At 40.2% G+C, this 19965-nt stretch overlaps 1 protein-coding gene across 1 annotated transcript in view; it reads right to left on the bottom strand.

The window, feature by feature from the left end:
- Positions 1-985: 985 nt before the first annotated feature.
- Positions 986-19965, bottom strand: part of tomm70a (translocase of outer mitochondrial membrane 70 homolog A (S. cerevisiae)) — a 31392-nt gene continuing 12412 nt past the window's right edge. The window contains exons 6-12 of the mRNA XM_073045135.1: positions 19229-19436; positions 18717-18851; positions 17244-17351; positions 15318-15434; positions 14154-14251; positions 3832-3954; positions 986-2282 (exon numbers count right to left, since the gene is read on the bottom strand). Coding sequence (XP_072901236.1) covers positions 2129-2282; positions 3832-3954; positions 14154-14251; positions 15318-15434; positions 17244-17351; positions 18717-18851; positions 19229-19436 — 943 coding nt within the window. The 3' untranslated portion in view covers positions 986-2128. The remainder of the gene's footprint in view (positions 2283-3831; positions 3955-14153; positions 14252-15317; positions 15435-17243; positions 17352-18716; positions 18852-19228; positions 19437-19965) is intronic.

Raw genomic sequence — 19965 nt, 5'->3', positions numbered from 1 at the left:
GTGTTACATGAATTAGTATTAAATATCTGCAGGCACTGTAATCTCCCACTCCCTTGCCTTCATATTACCTCTGCTATTTTGCACGTCAGCTATGTCCAAGTTGCAACACTTTCATCAAAATTAGATTATGAGTTCAATGTTTCACTTTGGAAACTTGAACACAAAGAGACTTGGGGTGATAGTACCTGATCATTATCATTCTGATGAACATGGAACCATACCGTGCGTCTTGAATTTCCAAATTACAATACTGTACCAACTATGCATAAAATACAAAACTTAATTGTCATCACAAAGGTGGCACAACACCACTATCTTCTTATTAATTTGCATAGATTCAGCATGTCATTAAAAGCTTTGTCAAACTTCTAGCGATGCACTGTGTGGAGAGTATCCTAACTGGTTGCATCACAACCTGGTATGGAAATACCAATGCCCAGGAATATAAAAGGTTGGGTGGATACATCCCAGTCAAAGCTTACCTCACCTTTAGAGTACATTTACATGAGTGCCGCCATGTAAATCTAGGCTATACCTTCCTCTTGCTACTACCATTAGGCAGGAAGTACAGAAGCCTTAGGTCCTGTATCACTAAGTTCAGGAACAGTTATTGCCCTACACAATCTGGCAGCTGAACTGTTGTGGATAGCTTCATTCACCATTACCCTAAACTGATTCTACCATTCACAGATCCCTTTTCAAGCAGTCTCATGTTCTCAGTACTTTTATTTGCACCTTTTGTCTTCGTTTGAACATTAGCTTCTTATAGTATTTTATAAAATTCGATTACATTTCTTTTTTCCTTAAATGCCTGCAAGAAAATGAATCTTCAGGTAGTACATGGTAACATATATGTGCTTTGATAATTACTTTGAACACCTCACTGGCTGAAAAGTGCTTCAGAACATGGAGGGTGAGACATGTACAATGTTTCCTCTTTGTATCCTGATGTTACAAATATGCACTCATGGATGTAGAGACGATGTCAAATCTAACAATCCTTTAATAGATCATACATGTTCCTATTATGGTCCTTTACAATGTAGTGGCAGTGAGTTTACTACTTTGGTTTGAATATTGTAACCATTTTCATTCTGAATGTAGTATTTATTGGGTACTTTTACATTGTATATCATTTACAAAAAAAAACAGTTCAATAACTTTTTCAGTGCACTTTCCAACATACTTAACAGCCATTTAATCGTTGGTAATATGGAATGCTTTTATGAACACATGCTTCCATTTGGGGTTCTCTCTAATTAAAATACGGCAAAGAACCTTTAGCAAGATCAAAATCTAATTCATTGTGTAACAATTGCACGTGAACTTATATTAAAAGAGATTTAAAAGTTAGTTCAAAGGCCAAGCTGGCGGGCTGACCAACTAGCATTGGTACTGGAAAAATATTTGGGTTCGTGGGTGTCAACAGAAAAAATGCAAAACAAGTATTCTTCCACACTGGAAAATTACCCACTTAAAAAAACAACCAAATGTTTCTTTTTCACTCTGTAATCTATCATGGACACAGAAATTTGAATAGGGCTCTGTTGCATAATATTTGTATTTAAATGGAAATTTTGTAAAAGGTTTAGCATATTGTAACTCAATGATGAATGTAAGGGCTTTCAGAACTACTATCTCAAGTTGTATACTATATGATGCATGCTCAATCTTTTAACTGTGACCACCAGTCAGTCTTAAATATTTCACATTACATTGTGCAATCTAAACAGGGAACATTTGAAAATGCAAATAAAATAATAAATTTTGCTCATTCTCATGGCAGAAAATATGAACAATCACAATTTAATTTTGTTTATATTTGTTTGTATATCACAACATACTTTTAAAGGGCAGCTCCAAACATACTGTACATAGGTTTCTTTAAAAAAATTGATTACCCTTCTGAGAATAACTAAAAGATGTTTGTGTGGCTTGTTTGTGTAAAACAAATGTTTTGCTCAGTGCCACTTCGTACATCAACTTGAGTGCAAGTTATTTTGCACACATTCATCAATCACTATATAGAATACATATCAAATCTCACAAACATCACTGTGGCATTCAACAAGTTAGAAAAGGATTCAAAGGCTTAACAGAAGAATGTAAATCATGAGTAACTTTTTAATCACAGTGTTGGGGGCTTCAATCCATATTTTTTAGCAACTTCGGTCTGTGCATATGCAGCATCACAAAGTGAATACAGATGAGCCATCTCCATTTCTGACTTGGCCAGGTTAATGGCTTTGCTAAACATGTCAATAGCCTTTGCCAAGTTCCCCCTGTAAACAGATTTTAAAAAGAAATGCAACGTAAAAATTCTTTAAAACAAAAGTACAATTTGAGCAATATAGAAAAAACTGTGAATCCAAAAAACCAAAAACTGCAGATGCTAAAATCTGAAATAAAAACAGTAAATGCTGGGTTTAAGATTAAGAACAGGTTCAGCTGTATCGGTGGGAATAGCAGAGCTGATGTTTCAGGTGAAAGACCCTTTGAAGTTCTGAAAAAAAGAGTCTGACCTGTTGTCTTCCCAAAAATGTAGCCTGATCTGCTGAGAATTTCCAGCATTTTATATTTTTAAATTTAAAAGTAAGATGCTATTTCCTGAGGTGTATCCACAAAGACTGAATGAAACTTTGAAATTTGACAGTTGTTATAAGGAATCCCAGCCAAGAACCTTTGGCACAAGAAAATCTGCAGATGCTGGAAGTCCAAAGCAACACAGGCAAAATGCTGGAGGAACTCAGCAGGCCAGGCAGCATCTATGGAAAAGAGTAAACAGTCAACTTTTCAGGCCGAGACCCACTCATCCTGATGAAAGCTCTTAGCCTGAAACATCAACTGTTTTCTCTTTTCCATAGACACTGCTTGGCCTGCTGAGTTCTTCTTCGCCCGACTTTTGTGAAAAAAGGGCAGCCAACTATGAACATCCTTGCAAACCAAACTAATTTTTATTGAATAAAAGATAATCAATGGAAATATAGTAATTGACAGTGAATTATTGACAATGCAAGAGGAGATGTGAAATTAAGGGACCTCAAATTGAACTTGAATAAAAGCATTATATATTGTGTTCCCATCAATACATGGAACCATTAGAATTAACACAGTAGTATTGGTAATCATTGCCCATGGGAATACAGTTGAGGGAACTAATGTGCAACAAGGGAGAAGAAGATGTGTTATGGTAGGCTTAGTGTTAAAATGGGCATGATGGCTGCCAAGGTGTGACTGGGTAGGGTAGATAGTCAGAATCTCTTTCCTCATAGTAGGAGAGTTTTACAGTGAGAGGAACTTGTTATAAGGGGGATCCGAGAGGCATGTTTCTTTAAAAAAAAAAGTGTGGCTGATATCTGGAACTTGTTGCAAGCTGGCAGAAGCAGATGGTGTAATGCATAGAAGGATATGGACCTAATGGGGCTTGAACTGATGGGCACAATGGGGTGAATGGCCTGTTTCTGTGCTACATAACTACACAAATGTTATCTGTGGAGAACTGCTGAGCATTGTTGAGCAGGGAATATGTGGTACTTTTAAATTCCAGGCAAGTTAGGCAGCACTTTACCAAACAAGATTAACTGATAGAGCATAACCCATAATAGTATTGGTCACTTGAAACTTTATAAATCTTATTGGTATAATATGTGTAATTTATTTTATATCTAAGTATACCTGAGAAAAGTTCTTGAGTTTTTACAGGTTTTGAAAACATACATTTGTGGCAATCCAGAAGTAATTCACACTATCCATTATCCTCAACGCATTTCAAAGCACCAATCTTTCTAGAAACCAGATTTCAAGCTTATAAGTTTATATAAACTAAGTTACCTCTGGACCTCAATGGTACCCATGGTCTCGTATGCAAAATCACATTTATTATCGATCTCGATGGCTTTGCTGATTAATTCCAAACCTTTATCCAAATCCTGCTTCCACTGAAGCTGAAGTAAGCTAAAATAAAGTAAATATATTCCAGTAATTATCAATTTATGTATTTGCAATGACCAATGAACAAAACAAAATAACATTAACTTTTCCCAATGCAAGATAACACTGGGTCTTAACTTTTAAAAATCATTGAAAAAAGGCTGCTCTGATAGGTTCAAAACTTTAAATGTAGGGTAAGCTATACAAATGTGGTAGGTCTATCTTTGTGCTTTGTACTTGACCTGAACTGAGTCAGCACAAAGACTTGGCCATTCATCACAGCACTCCTAAGACAGAGAGGGTACATGTGCTTTATATTTTTATACATTAACCTCTGCTGAAAATGCGTATAACGTATTGCTTGATGACGGGGAAGTGATTTCAACATTCTATTGTTAGTTGCAGCTATTGTCCATGCTGAAGAAATCTCACTTAAGAACCCCACACATACAGAATGCCGGGGCAGAGGGTGGATCGGGTGACACACCCAGCCCTGAGACACCAGGAAAGGTCACCTGATTCCAAACAATTGGTTTATTGATCATTACAGAATGTCTCTCTGGAACTTACCGCTCCTTCCCCTTTTCCCATCCATAATCCCTCTCCCTATTCTCAGTCCACAATAGAGACCTTTATCAGAATCAAGTTTATTATCACTCACATGCCATGAAATTTTATTTTTTGTGGCAGTACAGTGCAATACATAAATGTCAACAGTATTGTGCAAGTCTCATGCACCCTAGCTATATATGAGCCTAGGACATTTGCACAGTACTGTATATAGTCCAACAAGAGGAGAGGCCATACTGGACCTCCTGTTGGGTAATGAGCCAGTCAGAATATTGATCTTTTAGGAGAGTGTTAAATTGCTGCAAAGAATGATACCGAAGTATTAGCCAAGTATTATTAATTGGGAACAGCTATTTTGGGCAAATCCATATGTGACATGTGGAAGGTGTTTAAAGACTAACTGCACAGAGCACAGGACAGGGATACTCCAGTACAGGGGAAAGGCAAGAATGGCATAGACAGGGACCTTGGATGTTGAGAGGAGATTGTAAATTTAGGAAAAGGGAACTTATGTAAGATTTATGAAGCTAAAGATCAAATAGAGCCACTGAGGATGATAAAGAAGCCGGAAAAGAACTCAAGGAAGGAAATTGGAAAGCCTGGAAGGACCATGAAAGTACTTGGCAAATAAAAATAAAAAGAATTGCAACACATTCTATACATACATCAAGAGCAAAAGAGTATCTTGGAAGTGGGCAGGACCACTCAAAGGTCAAGGACAGAACATGTGCTTGGAGACGGAGGATGTGGTTGAGGTTCTAAATGATCACTTTGCATCAATATTTACCAAACAGAAGGACATGGAGGATAAGGAATGTACTAATTTGCTTGGACATTTTGAGATAAAGGAAGTAGTGTTAACTCTCTTAAAGAACATTGAGGTGAGTAAGTCCCCAGGACCTGGATTAATATCTTCATATCTCCAGTCACAGGCAAGGTCCTGTAGAACCAGCAAGTGGCTAATTGTTGTTCCACTGTTCAAGAAAGGAATCAAGACTAACCCTCTAAATGACAAACAGTGGGTCTCATTCATGGTAGGGAAGTTACTGGAAAAAGTTCTTAGGGTTAGGATTTATGAGCTAACCATGGCTTAGTTAAGGACTGTCAGCATGGATTTGTGCTGGGAAAGTCATATCTTACTAACTCAATTGAGTGTTTTAGAGAATATGACAAAGGTGATTGATGAAGGTAGAGTTGTGGCTGTTGTCCACATAGATTCTGAAACGATTGACAAGGTCTCTCATGGGCTACTCATCTATAAGATTAAGATGCATGGCGTGGCCTCTGTTGGTCGTGGTTGACCATGGGTATTGCGTGTCTGGTAGTCACTGGGCAGAGTTGATATGGAGATCCGTTTGTTGCCCATGCAGTGGGAAAAACCCCCTCCATGCTGATGACAAGCCCAAAGGAACAACAAAAGTCCATATAGTTTGGTGCCAGTAGCATCGCAGGAGTTGCCATGCCAGTGCTGGGTACAGCAGTCTGTCGCCTTCAGGACACCGACTCCGGATTTTTCCTCGGGGTTTACTCCCAAAGCTTTTCCCGTGAGCGGGTATAGCCACAAGGCAACAGAGGTTCGAAATCGGAGTTTTCCCTCTCTTAGATGAGCTACCATCCATGATCAACGAGCCCCATCTGCCTGGAGCAACTGGTTTTAAGGTGCCAGTGGTCCGCCTTTGCCCCTTCTCCTGTCAGAACTATACCACATCTGAAGGCCAGGAGCTGGACTTGGTTGTCAAGAGGCTGTCTGAGACGCACGCCATGAAGAGCATTTGTTTAGCAGTCGTCCCCACTACCACCCTTCGGCTATGACTACCCTTGGATGCATGGTATCTACAACGAATTGGTCATTTGGATTAAGAATATTAAGACCTGGAAAACCCACAGAAGACAGTGGCCAATGGTCAATCAGACTTATTCTGACTGAATACATACAATGACCTGCAAAAGTTTGGGCACCCCTGGTCAAAACTTGCGTTACTGTGAATAGCTAAGTGAGTAAAAGGTGACCTGATTTCTAAAAGGCATAAAGTTGAAGATGACACATTTCTTTAATATTTTAAGCAAGAATTCTTTTTTTATTTCGGTCTTTTACAGTTTCAAAATAACAAAAAAAGGAAAAGGGCCCGAAGCAAAAGGTTGGGCATCCTGCATAGTCAGTACTTAGTAACACCCGCTTTGGCAAGTATCACAGCTTGTAAATGCTTTCTGTAGCCAGCTAAGAGTCTTTCAATTCTTGTCGGGGGGATTTTCGCCCATTCTTCCTTGCAAAAGGCTCTAGTTCTGTGAGATTCTTGGGCCGTCTTGCATGCACTGCTCTTTTGAGGTCTATCCACAGATTTTCGATGATGTTTAGGTTGGGGGACTGTGAGGGCCATGGCAAAACCTTCAGCTTGCACCTCTTGAGGTAGTCCATTGTAGATGTTGAGATGTGTTTAGGATCATTATCCTGTTGTAGAAGCCATCCTCTTTTCATCTTCAGCTTTTTTACAAACGGTGTGATGTTTGCTTCCAGAATTTGCTGGTATTTAGTTGAATTCATTCTTCCCTCTACCAGTGAAATGTTCCCCGTGTCACTGGCTGCAACACAAGCCCAAAGCATGATCGATCCATCCTTGTGCTTAACAGATGACGAGGTATTCTTTTCATGAAATTCTGCACCCTTTTTTCTCCAAACATAGCTTTGCTCATTGCGGCCAAAAAGTTTTATTTTAACTTCATCAGTCCACAGGACTTGTTTCCAAAACGCATCAGGCTTGTTTAGATGTTCCTTTGCAAACTTCTGACGCCGAATTTTGTGCTGAGGATGCAGGAAAGGTTTTCTTCTGATGACTCTTCCATGAAGGTCATATTTGTACAGGTGTCGCTGCACAGTAGAACAGTGCACCACCACCCCAGAGTCTGCTAAATCTTCCTGAAGGTCCTTTGGAGTCAAACAGGGGGCTCTGATTTGCCTTTCTAGCAATCCTATGAACAGTTCTCGCAGAAAGTTTTCGTGGTCTTCCAGACCTCAACTTGACCTCCACTGTTCTTGTTAACTGCCATTTCTTAATTACATTACGAACTGAGGAAACAGCTGCCTGAAAATGCTTTGCCATCATCTTATAGCCTTCTCCTGCTTTGTGGGCATTATTTACTTTCATTTTCAGGGTGCTAGGCAGCTGCTTAGAGGAGCCCATGGCTGCTGATTGTTGGGACAAGGTTTGAGGAGTCAGGGTATTTATAAAGCTTTGAAATTTGCATCACCTGGCCTTTCCTAACGATGACTGTGAACAAGCCATAGCCCTAACAAGCTAATTAAGGTCTGAGACCTTGGTAAAAGTTATCTGAGAGCTCAAATCTCTTGGGGTGTCCAAACTTTTGCATGGTGCTCCTTTCCTTTTTTCCCCACTCTAAAATTGTGCAAAACAAAAATAATACACTAATCTTGCTTAACCTCGCGCTGGGGCGATACGGCATTGAGGCGCGTCCCCTGGGTGGTGGATGGGGGATCCCTCATGTGAGGGGTGCACTGGATAATATGGAAGAAGGTGCCGCGAACCAACATAGCCTAGGAGGAGGAACTCCGATTCCAAACCCGGGTAGATAGGACTCGTTAGCCTTGGATGGCAGCCTATCTAGGAGAGGGTAAACTCTGATTTCAAACCTGGGCAGGTGGAGCTCGTTAGCATGGATATGCCATTGCCTAGGGGAAGGTGACCCCGACAGCAAACCCCTGGTCCTCCAGGTTGGGGGTTGTGCAATGGGCTAACAACCCGTTCACGTAAAACAAGCAATTGTTACAGAAACCATCAACAGATTGTCAACCACCAACCCAGATCTCGGGAAAAGCAGGGCCCCATTCAGGAGGCTGATGACACGCTGCAACCAAACCCGTCAGGAAGCTGCAGGGCTGACAACCCTCCTCCACCCGAGGAAAACCATAATGGAGGTTCCAAAGCTGCTCTCACAGAAGAAATCTATCCTAATCGGAACATGGAATGTGAGATCGCTTTGGGAGACAGGTAGGTGTGCACAGGCAGTGAAGGAAATGAACCGATACCACCTCACACTCCCGGGCATGTGCGAAGCAAGGTGGAATACTTTTGGTGAGACCAAATTGCAGGTGGGAGAAACTCTGCTCTATTCCGGCAAAGAAAAAGAGGAAGACCCGCATGAGGCTGGTGTGGCCCTGATGTTGTCCAAAGCAGCAGCCAGAAGTTTGATAGAATGGGAACCAGTGTCCGACCGTATCATCACAGCCAGGTTCGAGTCCAGATTCCAGAAGGTATCCATTATCCTGTGCTACGCCCCAACTAACAACGCAGAGGAAGAAGAAAAAGATCTCTTCTACACCCAGCTTCAAGCAATAGTTGGAAAGGTACCCAAGCACTATATGTTGATTGTCATGGGAGATCTGAATGCCAAAGTAGGCAGCGATAACACTGGCAGGGAGAGAGAGATGGGCCAGAATGGTTTGGGGAATAGGAATGAAAATGGAGAACTCCTTACCGACTTCTGTGCCTTCAACGAACTGACCATTGGAGGTACCCTCTTTCCCCACCGACGCTGCCACAAGATAACCTGGGTCACGCCTGACCATCAAACAGAGAACCAGACTGATCACGTCATAGTCCGCCAGCGCTGGAGAAGTTCCATTGCAAGATGTGAGAGCCAAAAGAGGAGCAGATATTGGATCTGACCACCATCTGGTTGTTGCAAAGCTGAAGATGAAGCTGTCAGCCAAGAAGAAGCAACAGAACACACGAATAAAGTTTGATGTTAGAAAACTACAGACGGAAGAGAACAAGAAAGATTTCCACATCGCCTTGCAAAACCGCTTTGGGGCTCTTCAAATAGAGGAACAAGATGAGAGAACAGCAGAACACGCCTGGATTACCTTCAAGCAGGCCACTGTAGGAGCCTGCGAAGAAGTACTGGGAAGACCACCAGTCAACAGTAAACCTTGAATCAGGGACGAGACATGGCAGAAGGTGGAGGAGAGGAAAAAGCTCAAACAGGAGTTGAATCAGGCCAGAACCCAGCAACAGAAACAAATCGCCGCCAACAGGTACAGCGTGATGGCCAAGGAGGTGAAGAAACAACTCAGAAAGGACAAGAGGTCATACTTCAATGAAATAGCACAGCAAGCAGAAACAGCGGCCAGTAAAAGGGACCTCAAGGCACTCCACATGACAACTAAACTTTTGAGAGGGAAGAAAAGTAATTTCAACAGACCTGTTAGAGACAAGACAGGCCATCTGCTCACTTTGGTTGAAGATCAGCTGGCAAGATGGAAGGAACACTTCCAGGAAAGTATTGAATTGACCACCACCACAGAACCCACCTGACCTGGAGCCTGGAGACCCACTCAACATCAATATAGGTGAAATCACCAAGCAAGAAATTCGAAAAGCCCTGAAAAGCCTGAAGAACGGCAAGGCTGCTGGAGAAGACAACATTCCTGCAGAAGCATTGAAAGAGGATGGAGAGGTTATGGTGGGCAATTTGCATATACTGCTGAATTTGATATGGAGAACAGGAGAGATCCCATCAGATTGGAAGAAGGGCCTCCTTGTGAAGTTGCCAAAATCTGGAGATCTTTCACTGTGTGGCAAGTGGAGGGGGATCACCTTGTTGTCCATTCCTAGCAAAGTTCTCACCAGGGTCATCTTGGAGCGGATGAAAGACGCCATTGACCAGAGACTTAGAGATGATCAGGCAGGGTTCAGGAAAGAGAGATCATGCATTGACCAGATAGCTACACTTAGAGTCATTGTGGAGCAGACAATAGAAAGGCAAACTCCACTATATGTGTGTTTTATTGATTTTGAGAAGGCATTTGACAGCCTGGACAGAAAGTCAATGTGGAGCATCTTACGACACTATGGTGTACTGGAAGAGATGGTGAATATCATCAAGCAGCTTTATGATGGCTTCTCATGCAGGGTCATCCACAATGGGAGACTGTCCGAAGAGTTCCTGGTCACTACTGGAGTCAGACAGGGATGCCTGCTGTCGCCTCTACTTTTTCTTGTGGTACTCAACTGGGCTACAAGAACAGCCTACGCTGGCTCAGAGAGAGGCATCCAGTGGACGTTAATAGGGAAATTGAAAGACCTGGCATTTGCGGATGATCTCGCTCCTCTCACACCGGCTTCAAGATATGCAGAAGAAAGTAGATTCCTTGGGTGAGACCTCACAGCGAGTAGGCCTTAAGATCAGTCAGGAGAAGACCAAAGTTCGACGCATTAATAACAAACAAGAGGAGCCATTACGGATTGAAGGACAAATAGTTGAAGATGTAGACAAATTCACCTACCTCGGAAGCAAAATCAGTAAATCAGGAGGTACAGATGAGGACATCAGAGCAAGGATCAGAAAAGCCCAACATGCCTTCACAACCCTGCGACCTGTTTGGAGATCTATGGCCATCTCTGTCAAAACTAAGCTCCGTATATTCAGCTCCAATGTGAAAGCCATCCTGCTATATGGATCCGAAACATGGAGAATCACTAACACCAGCTGCAACAAGATCCAGACCTTTCTCAACAAATGCCTCTGGCAGATCCTCCACCTCAAGTGGTACGACAGAGTGTCAAACCTAGACCTATGGAAGAGAGCAAACCAAGAGCCCATTGTATTCCAAATGAGGAGGAGGAAGTGGAGATGGGTCGGCCACACCTTGAGGAAGAGCCAGTCAAATGTCACTCGACAATCACTCGAATGGAATCCACAAGGGAAGAGAAGAAGAGGTCGCCCAAAGCAAACCTGGAGGCGTAGGCTTTTGGATGAACTGAAAGCTGCCGGCCAAACTTGGGAGACTGCAAAAACATCTGCTAGAGACCGCAGGAAGTGGAGGACTTTTGTTGAGGCTCTATGCTCCATAAGGAGCGAAAAGGACTAAAGCGATCTTAAGATGTTGAAAAGAATGTTTCATCTTTAACTTTATGACTTTTAGAGATCAGTTCATCTTCTACTCACTTAACTATTCACAGTAACAGAGATTTTGACCAAGGGTGCCCAAACTTTTGCATGCCACTGTATACACACACACACCTGGGTGAAAACATACATGGATTTATTAGCAAGTTTACAGATAATATGAAGACTGATGGGAGTTATGGATAGGGTAAAAGACTGGCAATGTATACAGTGGGATATAGATATAGGTGGAGAATGGCTGATGGGAGTTTAACCCTGCCAAATGTGAATGTTGCATTTTGAGAGATCAAATATAAAGGGCAAGACATTTAACAGTGTTGATGTGCAGAAAGCATCTTGGGATAAAACTTCATAGATAGATAGATAGATAGATAGATAGATACTTTATTCATCCCCATGGGGAAATTCAACTTTTTTCCAATGTCCCATACACTTGTTGTAGCAAAACTAATTACATACAATACTTAACTCAGTAAAAAATATGATATGCATCTAAATCACTACCTCAAAAAGCATTAATAATAGCTTTTAAAAAGTTCTTAAGTCCTGGCGGTAGAATTGTAAAGCCTAATGGTATTGGGGAGTATTGACCTCTTCATCCTGTCTGAGGAGCATTGCATCGATAGTAACCTGTCGCTGAAACTGCTTCTCTGTCTCTGGATGGTGCTATGTAGAGGATGTTCAGAGTTATCCATAATTGACCGTAGTCTACTCAGCGCCCTTCGCTCAGCTACCGATGTTAAACTCTCCAGTACTTTGCCCACGACAGAGCCCGCCTTCCTTACCAGCTTATTAAGACGTGAGGCGTCCCTCTTCTTAATGCTTCCTCCCCAACACGCCACCACAAAGAAGAGGGCGCTCTCCACAACTGACCTATAGAACATCTTCAGCATCTCACTACAGACATTGAATGACGCCAACCTTCTTAGGAAGTACAGTCGACTCTGTGCCTTCCTGCACAAGGCATCTGTGTTGGCAGTCCAGTCTAGCTTCTCGTCTAACTGTACTCCCAGATACTTGTAGGTCTTAACCTGCTCCACACATTCTCCATTAATGATCACTGGCTCCATATGAGGCCTAGATCTCCTAAAGTCCACCACCATCTCCTTGGTCTTGGTGATATTGAGACGCAGGTAGTTTGAGTTGCACCATATCACAAAGTCCTGTATCAGTTTCCTATACTCCTCCTCCTGTCCATTCCTGACACTCCTGACATTCCTGACATTGGCTACACAGGTTGATAGGCTGGTAAAGGCGGCATATGGTATGCTTGCCTTTATTAATCGGCAAACTGAGTTCAAGGGTTGGGAAGTTATTTTGCAGCTCCATAATACTCTAGTTAGGTTACATCCAGAGCATTGTATTCAGTCCATTATAGGAAGGATGTGAAACCTTTGGAGGGGTGCAGAAAAGATGCTGCTTAGATTAGAGGGCATGTGTGATCAAGAGAGGTTGGAGGAACAAGGATTGTTTTCCCTGGAGTGCCAAAGGGTGAGGGGAGATCTGATAGAGACTAAAGGACCCTGAAAGGCATAAATAGAGTAGACAGCCAGAATATTTTTCCTAGGGTTGAAATGTTTAATACCAGAGGGCATGTATTTGAGGTGAGAGAGGATATGTTCAAATGAAATGAGTGGGGCAAGATTTTTTTAAAAATACAGAGTAGTCAGTATTGTACTCATGGGGTGGAGGTACATATGATAAAGATGTTCAAGAGGCTCTTAGGTAGACAGATGAATCAGCAGGAAATGGAAGAATATGGACATTATGAAGGCACAAGGTATTAGTTTACTTGGGGAATTGCTTATTAATTCAATTAGTTTGACACTACACATTGTACTGTTATACAGAATCATAGCATAGAAGTGGGGTCTATACATTATTAATACCATCTTTCAGCACTTGGCCCAGGCAATTCAATGGTCAAGGTATGTTCAATGAAAGATACTGAGATGCACCCTGCAGGTGTATCCCCAAAGCAGTCAACAACAAAAAAAAAACTGCAAAGTTGTCAAATGGACCAATCTCAGATAGATAGCAATAGTTGGACATTACTGCTGTCATCAACTAAACACCTTTTTGTAGCTAGAATAAGACAGAAGAAAGAAAGAAAAACTTCAGTCCTGATTTGTACCTTCATTTAAAATTTAATTTGTGCAAAGGGAGTTGCCCAATGCCTACGGTATTAAAGAGTTAGAGGTTCTGCAACCTGGCCTCTAAGCTCCAACCACAAGATAGGTGGATAGAAAAAACAGATTCAATTTGGTGCTTATGCCATACAAAGAAGTCTTTATAGAAGTTTAAAAAGTGTAAGTTATAAACTATTTAGAACCCACAATTAAGCCAATTTCTTCTGTAACAATACAGCATACAAAGTTAAGCTAAATCATAGATGAAGTCAACTGCAAATTCATGCCAAACAACTTCAAGCAGGACTTCTAGAATAAAATCAGCCATAGAAACTGAATTTAAAAAAAAATGAATATGGGTCATTCTATAACAAAGTATCTTTTTATATATTTCCAGTCATTAGAGCAGCACAAGAGATTTAGTTGTGAGAACAGCTTGATTTTGTTGGGGAACTGCAATACTAATGAAGCAATCTTTACATTTAAACATAGACCACAGCAGAATTAAGCAGAGCATTAGCAAGACAGTCAACTCTTGATTTCTGACAAGATGTGAAATATCTTGGTTATTCAAATGCTTATAAATTGCAGATGACTTACCCTTTGTGAACATATGTTGTTGCATTGTCTGGTTCCAGTTCAATGCATTTATCGTACATTTCATCTGCCTTACTAAAATGTTGCTGGTCAGTTAAAGCCTAGAACAAATATTTTTTGTCAAATGTTGCATTTGTATCTAGTAAGTGCCTATATACAAGACTGCACAGACTAATATTCAGAATGTCAGTGAACCAGAATTAGAATTTAACACATCTTTAGGATACTGCTAAAGAAAAACTTCTGGCCAATTATAATTTCTTATAAATATTAGATAAGTGGTCAGAAATTATGTTTTTGTAGTATTGATTGATGAGGATACTGAACAAATTTTCTATCTTTCAAATAGCATAACAGGATCTCTTATTTACAGCTTAATTTCTTCCAAGTCATTTTTTTACTCTAGAATACAACTGTTTGGATTTGAGGTGGAACATACAGATTGAGAGTACTCCACTAGCCTAATTCGTAAATGAATGGTAACCAAAAATAAGTTAGTATTTCCAAATCAAAGTTCCTGGGGGGAAATACGGCCTCTATGTTTATTATTGAATTAAATGAGTTAGTCCCATCTAACTGTACCAGCATCTTAACAACTTCTAGAGCATGGGAATAAAATAATCAGTACTATATTATTTTTCAACAAGGCTATTTTTAACTGCTCTGAATTCAGATAGCAAGAGAAGGTGAGTATACCTTCAAGGTTGTGAAAGATCAATTTATGGCAGTGAAGTGTAAAAGACAAATGAAAAGTTGCAAGTATTGGCGATCTTCCATAAAAACAAAACTAGTAACATAAAGCAAGCTGATCAACGGATAGACAGTAGACAGAATGCTTTATCAGTCTAGATTGGGCTGCTATAGTGTGTTAGGCCAGAACACTAGGCTCTGAACAAATTGATACTGAAATAATAATTTGTAAACTACAAGAATAGGTCTAAGAGCAGAAGTTTTTTTTTAAATAATGTCTTTTGATCCTTGGAGAATCAAAACTTAGTAACTTCAGACTGATGAAGTGAAAGACACATTTAAACAATATACAAATACTATAGTCAAATGAACAGTACTAACAAGGTCCTCAGATATTAAAATGTTCCATCCTTCATAACTACACACCAATGATCTAAACAGAACTACACAAACTTCCATTGAATGCCGGAAGCTTACCTGTGCATATAATGCATAACCTTCTGCACACTTGGGAAAATTTTTAATGACATCTTCAAATCCTTTTACAGCCACTTGAATCTGCAAAGGATTGCTTCCAGTGTAGGCCTGACGATACTGGAAAAGAAAGATGATAAATGTCATTTAGCCAGTACCTGCTGAAGATAGAACTGAGAATATTTTAGCTGGAAGAATGAGCTCTGGACATAGAACTAGTATAGCACAAGACAAGCCCTTTGGCTCATGTCATCGTACCAAAATAATTTTATATATTTTCCATTGATATATGTAAAGATTGCTGGATTAGGGTCTAGATTGGTGTATTTTCTTGTAGTTTTAGTTTTTTTTAAATGCTTGCATGTTTGTATAATCAGCTGTATGTCCGTAATCTTTTAGTAATGTGTGATATAATTGGCTATAATTGTGGTATAATTTTTGTATCTTTTTATACAAGACTGAAATGTCATGGCACTGTAACTCAGTACTTTTCCACTGGCTGCTTTATCAGAAGACCCTTCATCTTTGCTGAATAAAGACAGAGCACAAGGACAAGTTTTGAAACTTTCATTGACTTGCTGACACTGCCAGACCTGTACTCTGAACACCTTATAAATTTGCCTACAATCATAAGACTGATGCCTCACTCTTGACTTCTGAAGAATCTTCAAGCTAACAATATCTCCAGATCTAGGAAAATTAACCAAGTACCATTACGCAGTAGGTGAATCACTCAGTGAAGCCCATTAACAGTCTGAATTCTTTTAAAATTTCTGACTATAGGTAAAATATAGGTAATTTATCACACTCACAATGAATTCTATTCCTAGAGAAATCTCCATTACTGACACTGTAATGTTACATAATTAGCTGGCAGAATCTTGCACACTAAGAATTAAAATTCTTGCATTCAGTTTACGTATGGATATTGATAAGAAAGGTGAAGTAATCCAAGTACATGTGAGAGAGGGAAAACAGCCTTCTGGAATACCTGGCCAGAGAATGTAGGATAGGTGGAGGGCAAGGATGGCAGAGACAGGAATACAAGGACACAAGCCAAGAAATATCTGATTCGCAGAGAAGACAAAGGGGGAGGATCATAATCTTGAAGATTATTTATATGCATTATAGCACATCAGAGGATAATGGGAAGGACCTGGGCAATGGGAACACCGGCACTAGTAAAGGTAGCATTCTTATCTGAAGATGTGGATGACAAAAAGCAGTGGTAAAATCCAGCTATAATGTATATTACTTGGAGAGAATATATCCAATTGTTGCATTACTGAACTAAGCCCAAGATGGCAACCAGGGAATGAGTTGGAACAGAGCATGCAAGATTCTATGAGATAGAATAGCATTAGTTGGTCATAAGGAAAATGTGGCTTATTTTGGCCTTTCTGTGGTAAGCACTTGAAAATGATGACAACAATGTATGGATGAATGAATGGATGTAATGGTGAGGCAGATTTGGAATTCATCAGTTCTCCTGTGAAAACTGGCATTTCCAAATAACATCATAGGGGAAAAGTGTTGTAAAGGAAACTAAACCTGACTCCAAAGGGTTAACTCACCTGTTAGTGAAGTACTACTGACAGTTGACTGCAGACTTCTGCAGTATCCATGGCTCTAGTCCGGACCTTTCTCTCTACATGACTGTGTCTTACTGATATTTTTACGTGCTTGCTATCTTGTATGTGCTATGTGTGCTTTGTGCTGTGTGACCATTGGTGTTGTGTTTTGCACCTTGGCCCTGGAATAACATTGTCTCATTTGGCTGTATTCATGTAGGGTTGAATGACAATTAAACTTGAATGGAATTGAATAATTGATCCTTCTCAATGAATATTCAAGCAGCAGCTGCAGTATGTGGCAAGACATTTACCAGTAATAGAATTTACTGAATAAAATTATAGGTAGACTGCTTACCAAAGCAAAGCACTTCTGGGCTTGTGCTAGAGCAGAGTCCGGCCGCAGCCTAATGCACTCATCAAAATCATCCACAGCCTCCTCAACGTTGTCAAGTAAAATCTTCAACTATAAGCAAAATTACCACAAATTGAAGTAATACAATCAGGCCGAAATTAGGAGATCATAGACATTATCCCAACACTCATCACTCCGACAAGTATACCAAACATAGAACAGAGACACTAAGGTGATGCATGATTGGTGGCTGAGATAGAGAAAAGAAAAAACAAAAACAGCTTCTCCCGTTAATTCTTTATGCAAAAATTGTCAGCAAGAAGCAGGATTAACCGCAGTCTTGTCTGAAAGAAGTTTAGTCCAGTTTACCACAATTATTAGACATGGGGAATAAATGCAGCCCTGTCACTGTCACTAACATTGAAAACAATTAAACAAAGAAATGTACTTCAATAGTGTTGCATGATTACCGTAGATTCCGTACTACAGAGCGCACCTGATTAAAAGCTGCAGGCTCTAATTTTAGAAAGAAAATCAATTTTGTACTTGTACAAGCCGCACCGGATTTTAAGCCGCAAGTGTCCCACGTTGTAATATGAGATATTTACACAGAAAGACATTACACGTGAGGATTTTTTAACTTTTAATTAAATCCGTATGGTAACATAAACAAATACATATTGCAAATGCTTTTTTTCGAACCGTGCCTGTAACACGGCTACTTTTAAATATACATACGTATCGGTAACACACAAATTACGTTGCGTATACTTTTTTACTGAACAGTGCACGAACAACATTCCAATATCTCCTAACGACTGGTAAAAAAATATATATACTGCAGCCTACCAGGAAAAGTTATTGATCGCCTTTAACTTAAAAGCAGCGTTCTCGCGCGGGTCTAATGCGCTCCCCCCCCACCTTTCCGTTTATCGCAAACCGGTATTTCCCACAAGACGCGGCGAAACCGGATGTGACGTCATAGCATCCCGGGATGTAGTACAGAAAACAAATATAGTTAAAACACTTCTAACTTTAACTAGAAAATACTAACAAATGAATTACTAAGCGAAAATATTATAAACTAAATAACTGCCATAAAGGCAGCACAATGCTTTTCTTCGAGTGTTTTCCATGTTGATGAGGGTGAGTACAAATGACTGATTTACAATAATTTAATTGTGAAAGTGTGCTTGATTTATCGTACAATTTCATTGGACCTCTGTGAACTACTCATCAATTTTATTGGTCTACTGTTACGAGGCAAAATGTTTTTGGCGGCATGAAAAAAAACCATGCATTAGCCGCACCGTAGTAAAAGCCGCAGTGTTCAAAGCTGTTCAAAGCGTGGGAAAAAAGTAGCAGCTTATAATCTGGCATCTACGGTAATCCACTTTCCCAATTAATCAGAAATTTGCTGGTTTTTAAAAATTCCACTAAGAGCTTGCAGTGGTACAGACAAACCTAGCTCCTCACCTGTCCACGATGATGGTAAACATCAGCATTTTGAGGATCAATATCAGCAGCCATGTTGAAATCTTGTGTTGACAGCTTTGACTGTTGTTGCTGCATGTACATGCTTCCACGTTTGATCAATGCGTTAGCACGCAGCTGAAGGATAAATACAGATGGCAGAATATTACTTAATAATTCCTTTCTGAGTTTACTTGTTACATGAGATGCAGATGGCATGCTTTGGTCACCCACATTTTACAATAGGTAAGGTGCAATACTGCAGCACTTTGCATGTGGAAATAAAACTAATTCAACTTATTATTTTAAGACTGTTAACTGAATACCATTATTTTCAACTTCTAGAGGTGATGTTGGTTACAGGAACATAGGAGATTGTTAAACATTGTATTGAGACATTCTTAATGACCAATAGTTGAAGAACTTATAAAAGTTGAAGTTAATTTTTCCTTACAAGGACAACATTCTTATTTCAACATTGGTAAAATGAAAGGAAAGTTAGATGAAGCACCTACTTTCACATTTGCATCTTCCATACTAATAACCATATCAAGGTCTGGTTGAGCAGCTGCTGCATTGCCTATTAGCAGGTAGAAGGTAGCCCGAAGCAACAAGGCTTCTGCCACATATTTTCCCTTTGTGTCTATCTCTTTAGTGCATTCACTAATAATTTTGTCATAGTTCTCTTCTTCCATGTACTGTTTTGCCTTCAGGTAACCAGACCTGAAAAATACAAATAAAAAAAGTATCATGACTGAATAGCGTTATTGACGAGTATTTTCTGTCCATTCTATGAGTCTCATGAGCCAACAGGCCTGCTAAAAGTTTACAGGAGCCACAGCAAATCCTTACAACAAATCACTCTTTCTTCTTCAATTAATATTGGTGACTTCAGGATGATTCAAATAATTAAAGACCAATCAAAAGCTAGGTAGATCCTATTACCAAAAAAAAACTTCAAACAGCATCAGTAAATTGCCAGCGATTTCAATTCTTTCTAGCCATAAGATTATTGTTGTTCCTTTACATGCCTTGTGGTGCATCAGATAGCATTGTTTTGCCATTTCCTTAGCACTTGTCTGTTCTTTTTACAAGGCCAAATTGCTAGCTCAACACTCAACTTGGCACATATGGAAAGCATGCAAGGGGCTGGCTGGCTTTGAACCCAGAACCATTCGCCCTGAAGCCCGGTGCTGATGCCACTATCCCACTGGCCAGAGCATAAGATGAGAACAACAAATTTCTGCTGGCC

Source organism: Hemitrygon akajei, chromosome 5 (genome assembly GCF_048418815.1).
Source record: "Hemitrygon akajei chromosome 5, sHemAka1.3, whole genome shotgun sequence".
Lineage (NCBI taxonomy): Eukaryota > Metazoa > Chordata > Chondrichthyes > Myliobatiformes > Dasyatidae > Hemitrygon > Hemitrygon akajei.
Note: the sequence above shows the minus strand (reverse complement) of the source record. Positions and strands in the feature narration are given on the sequence as shown.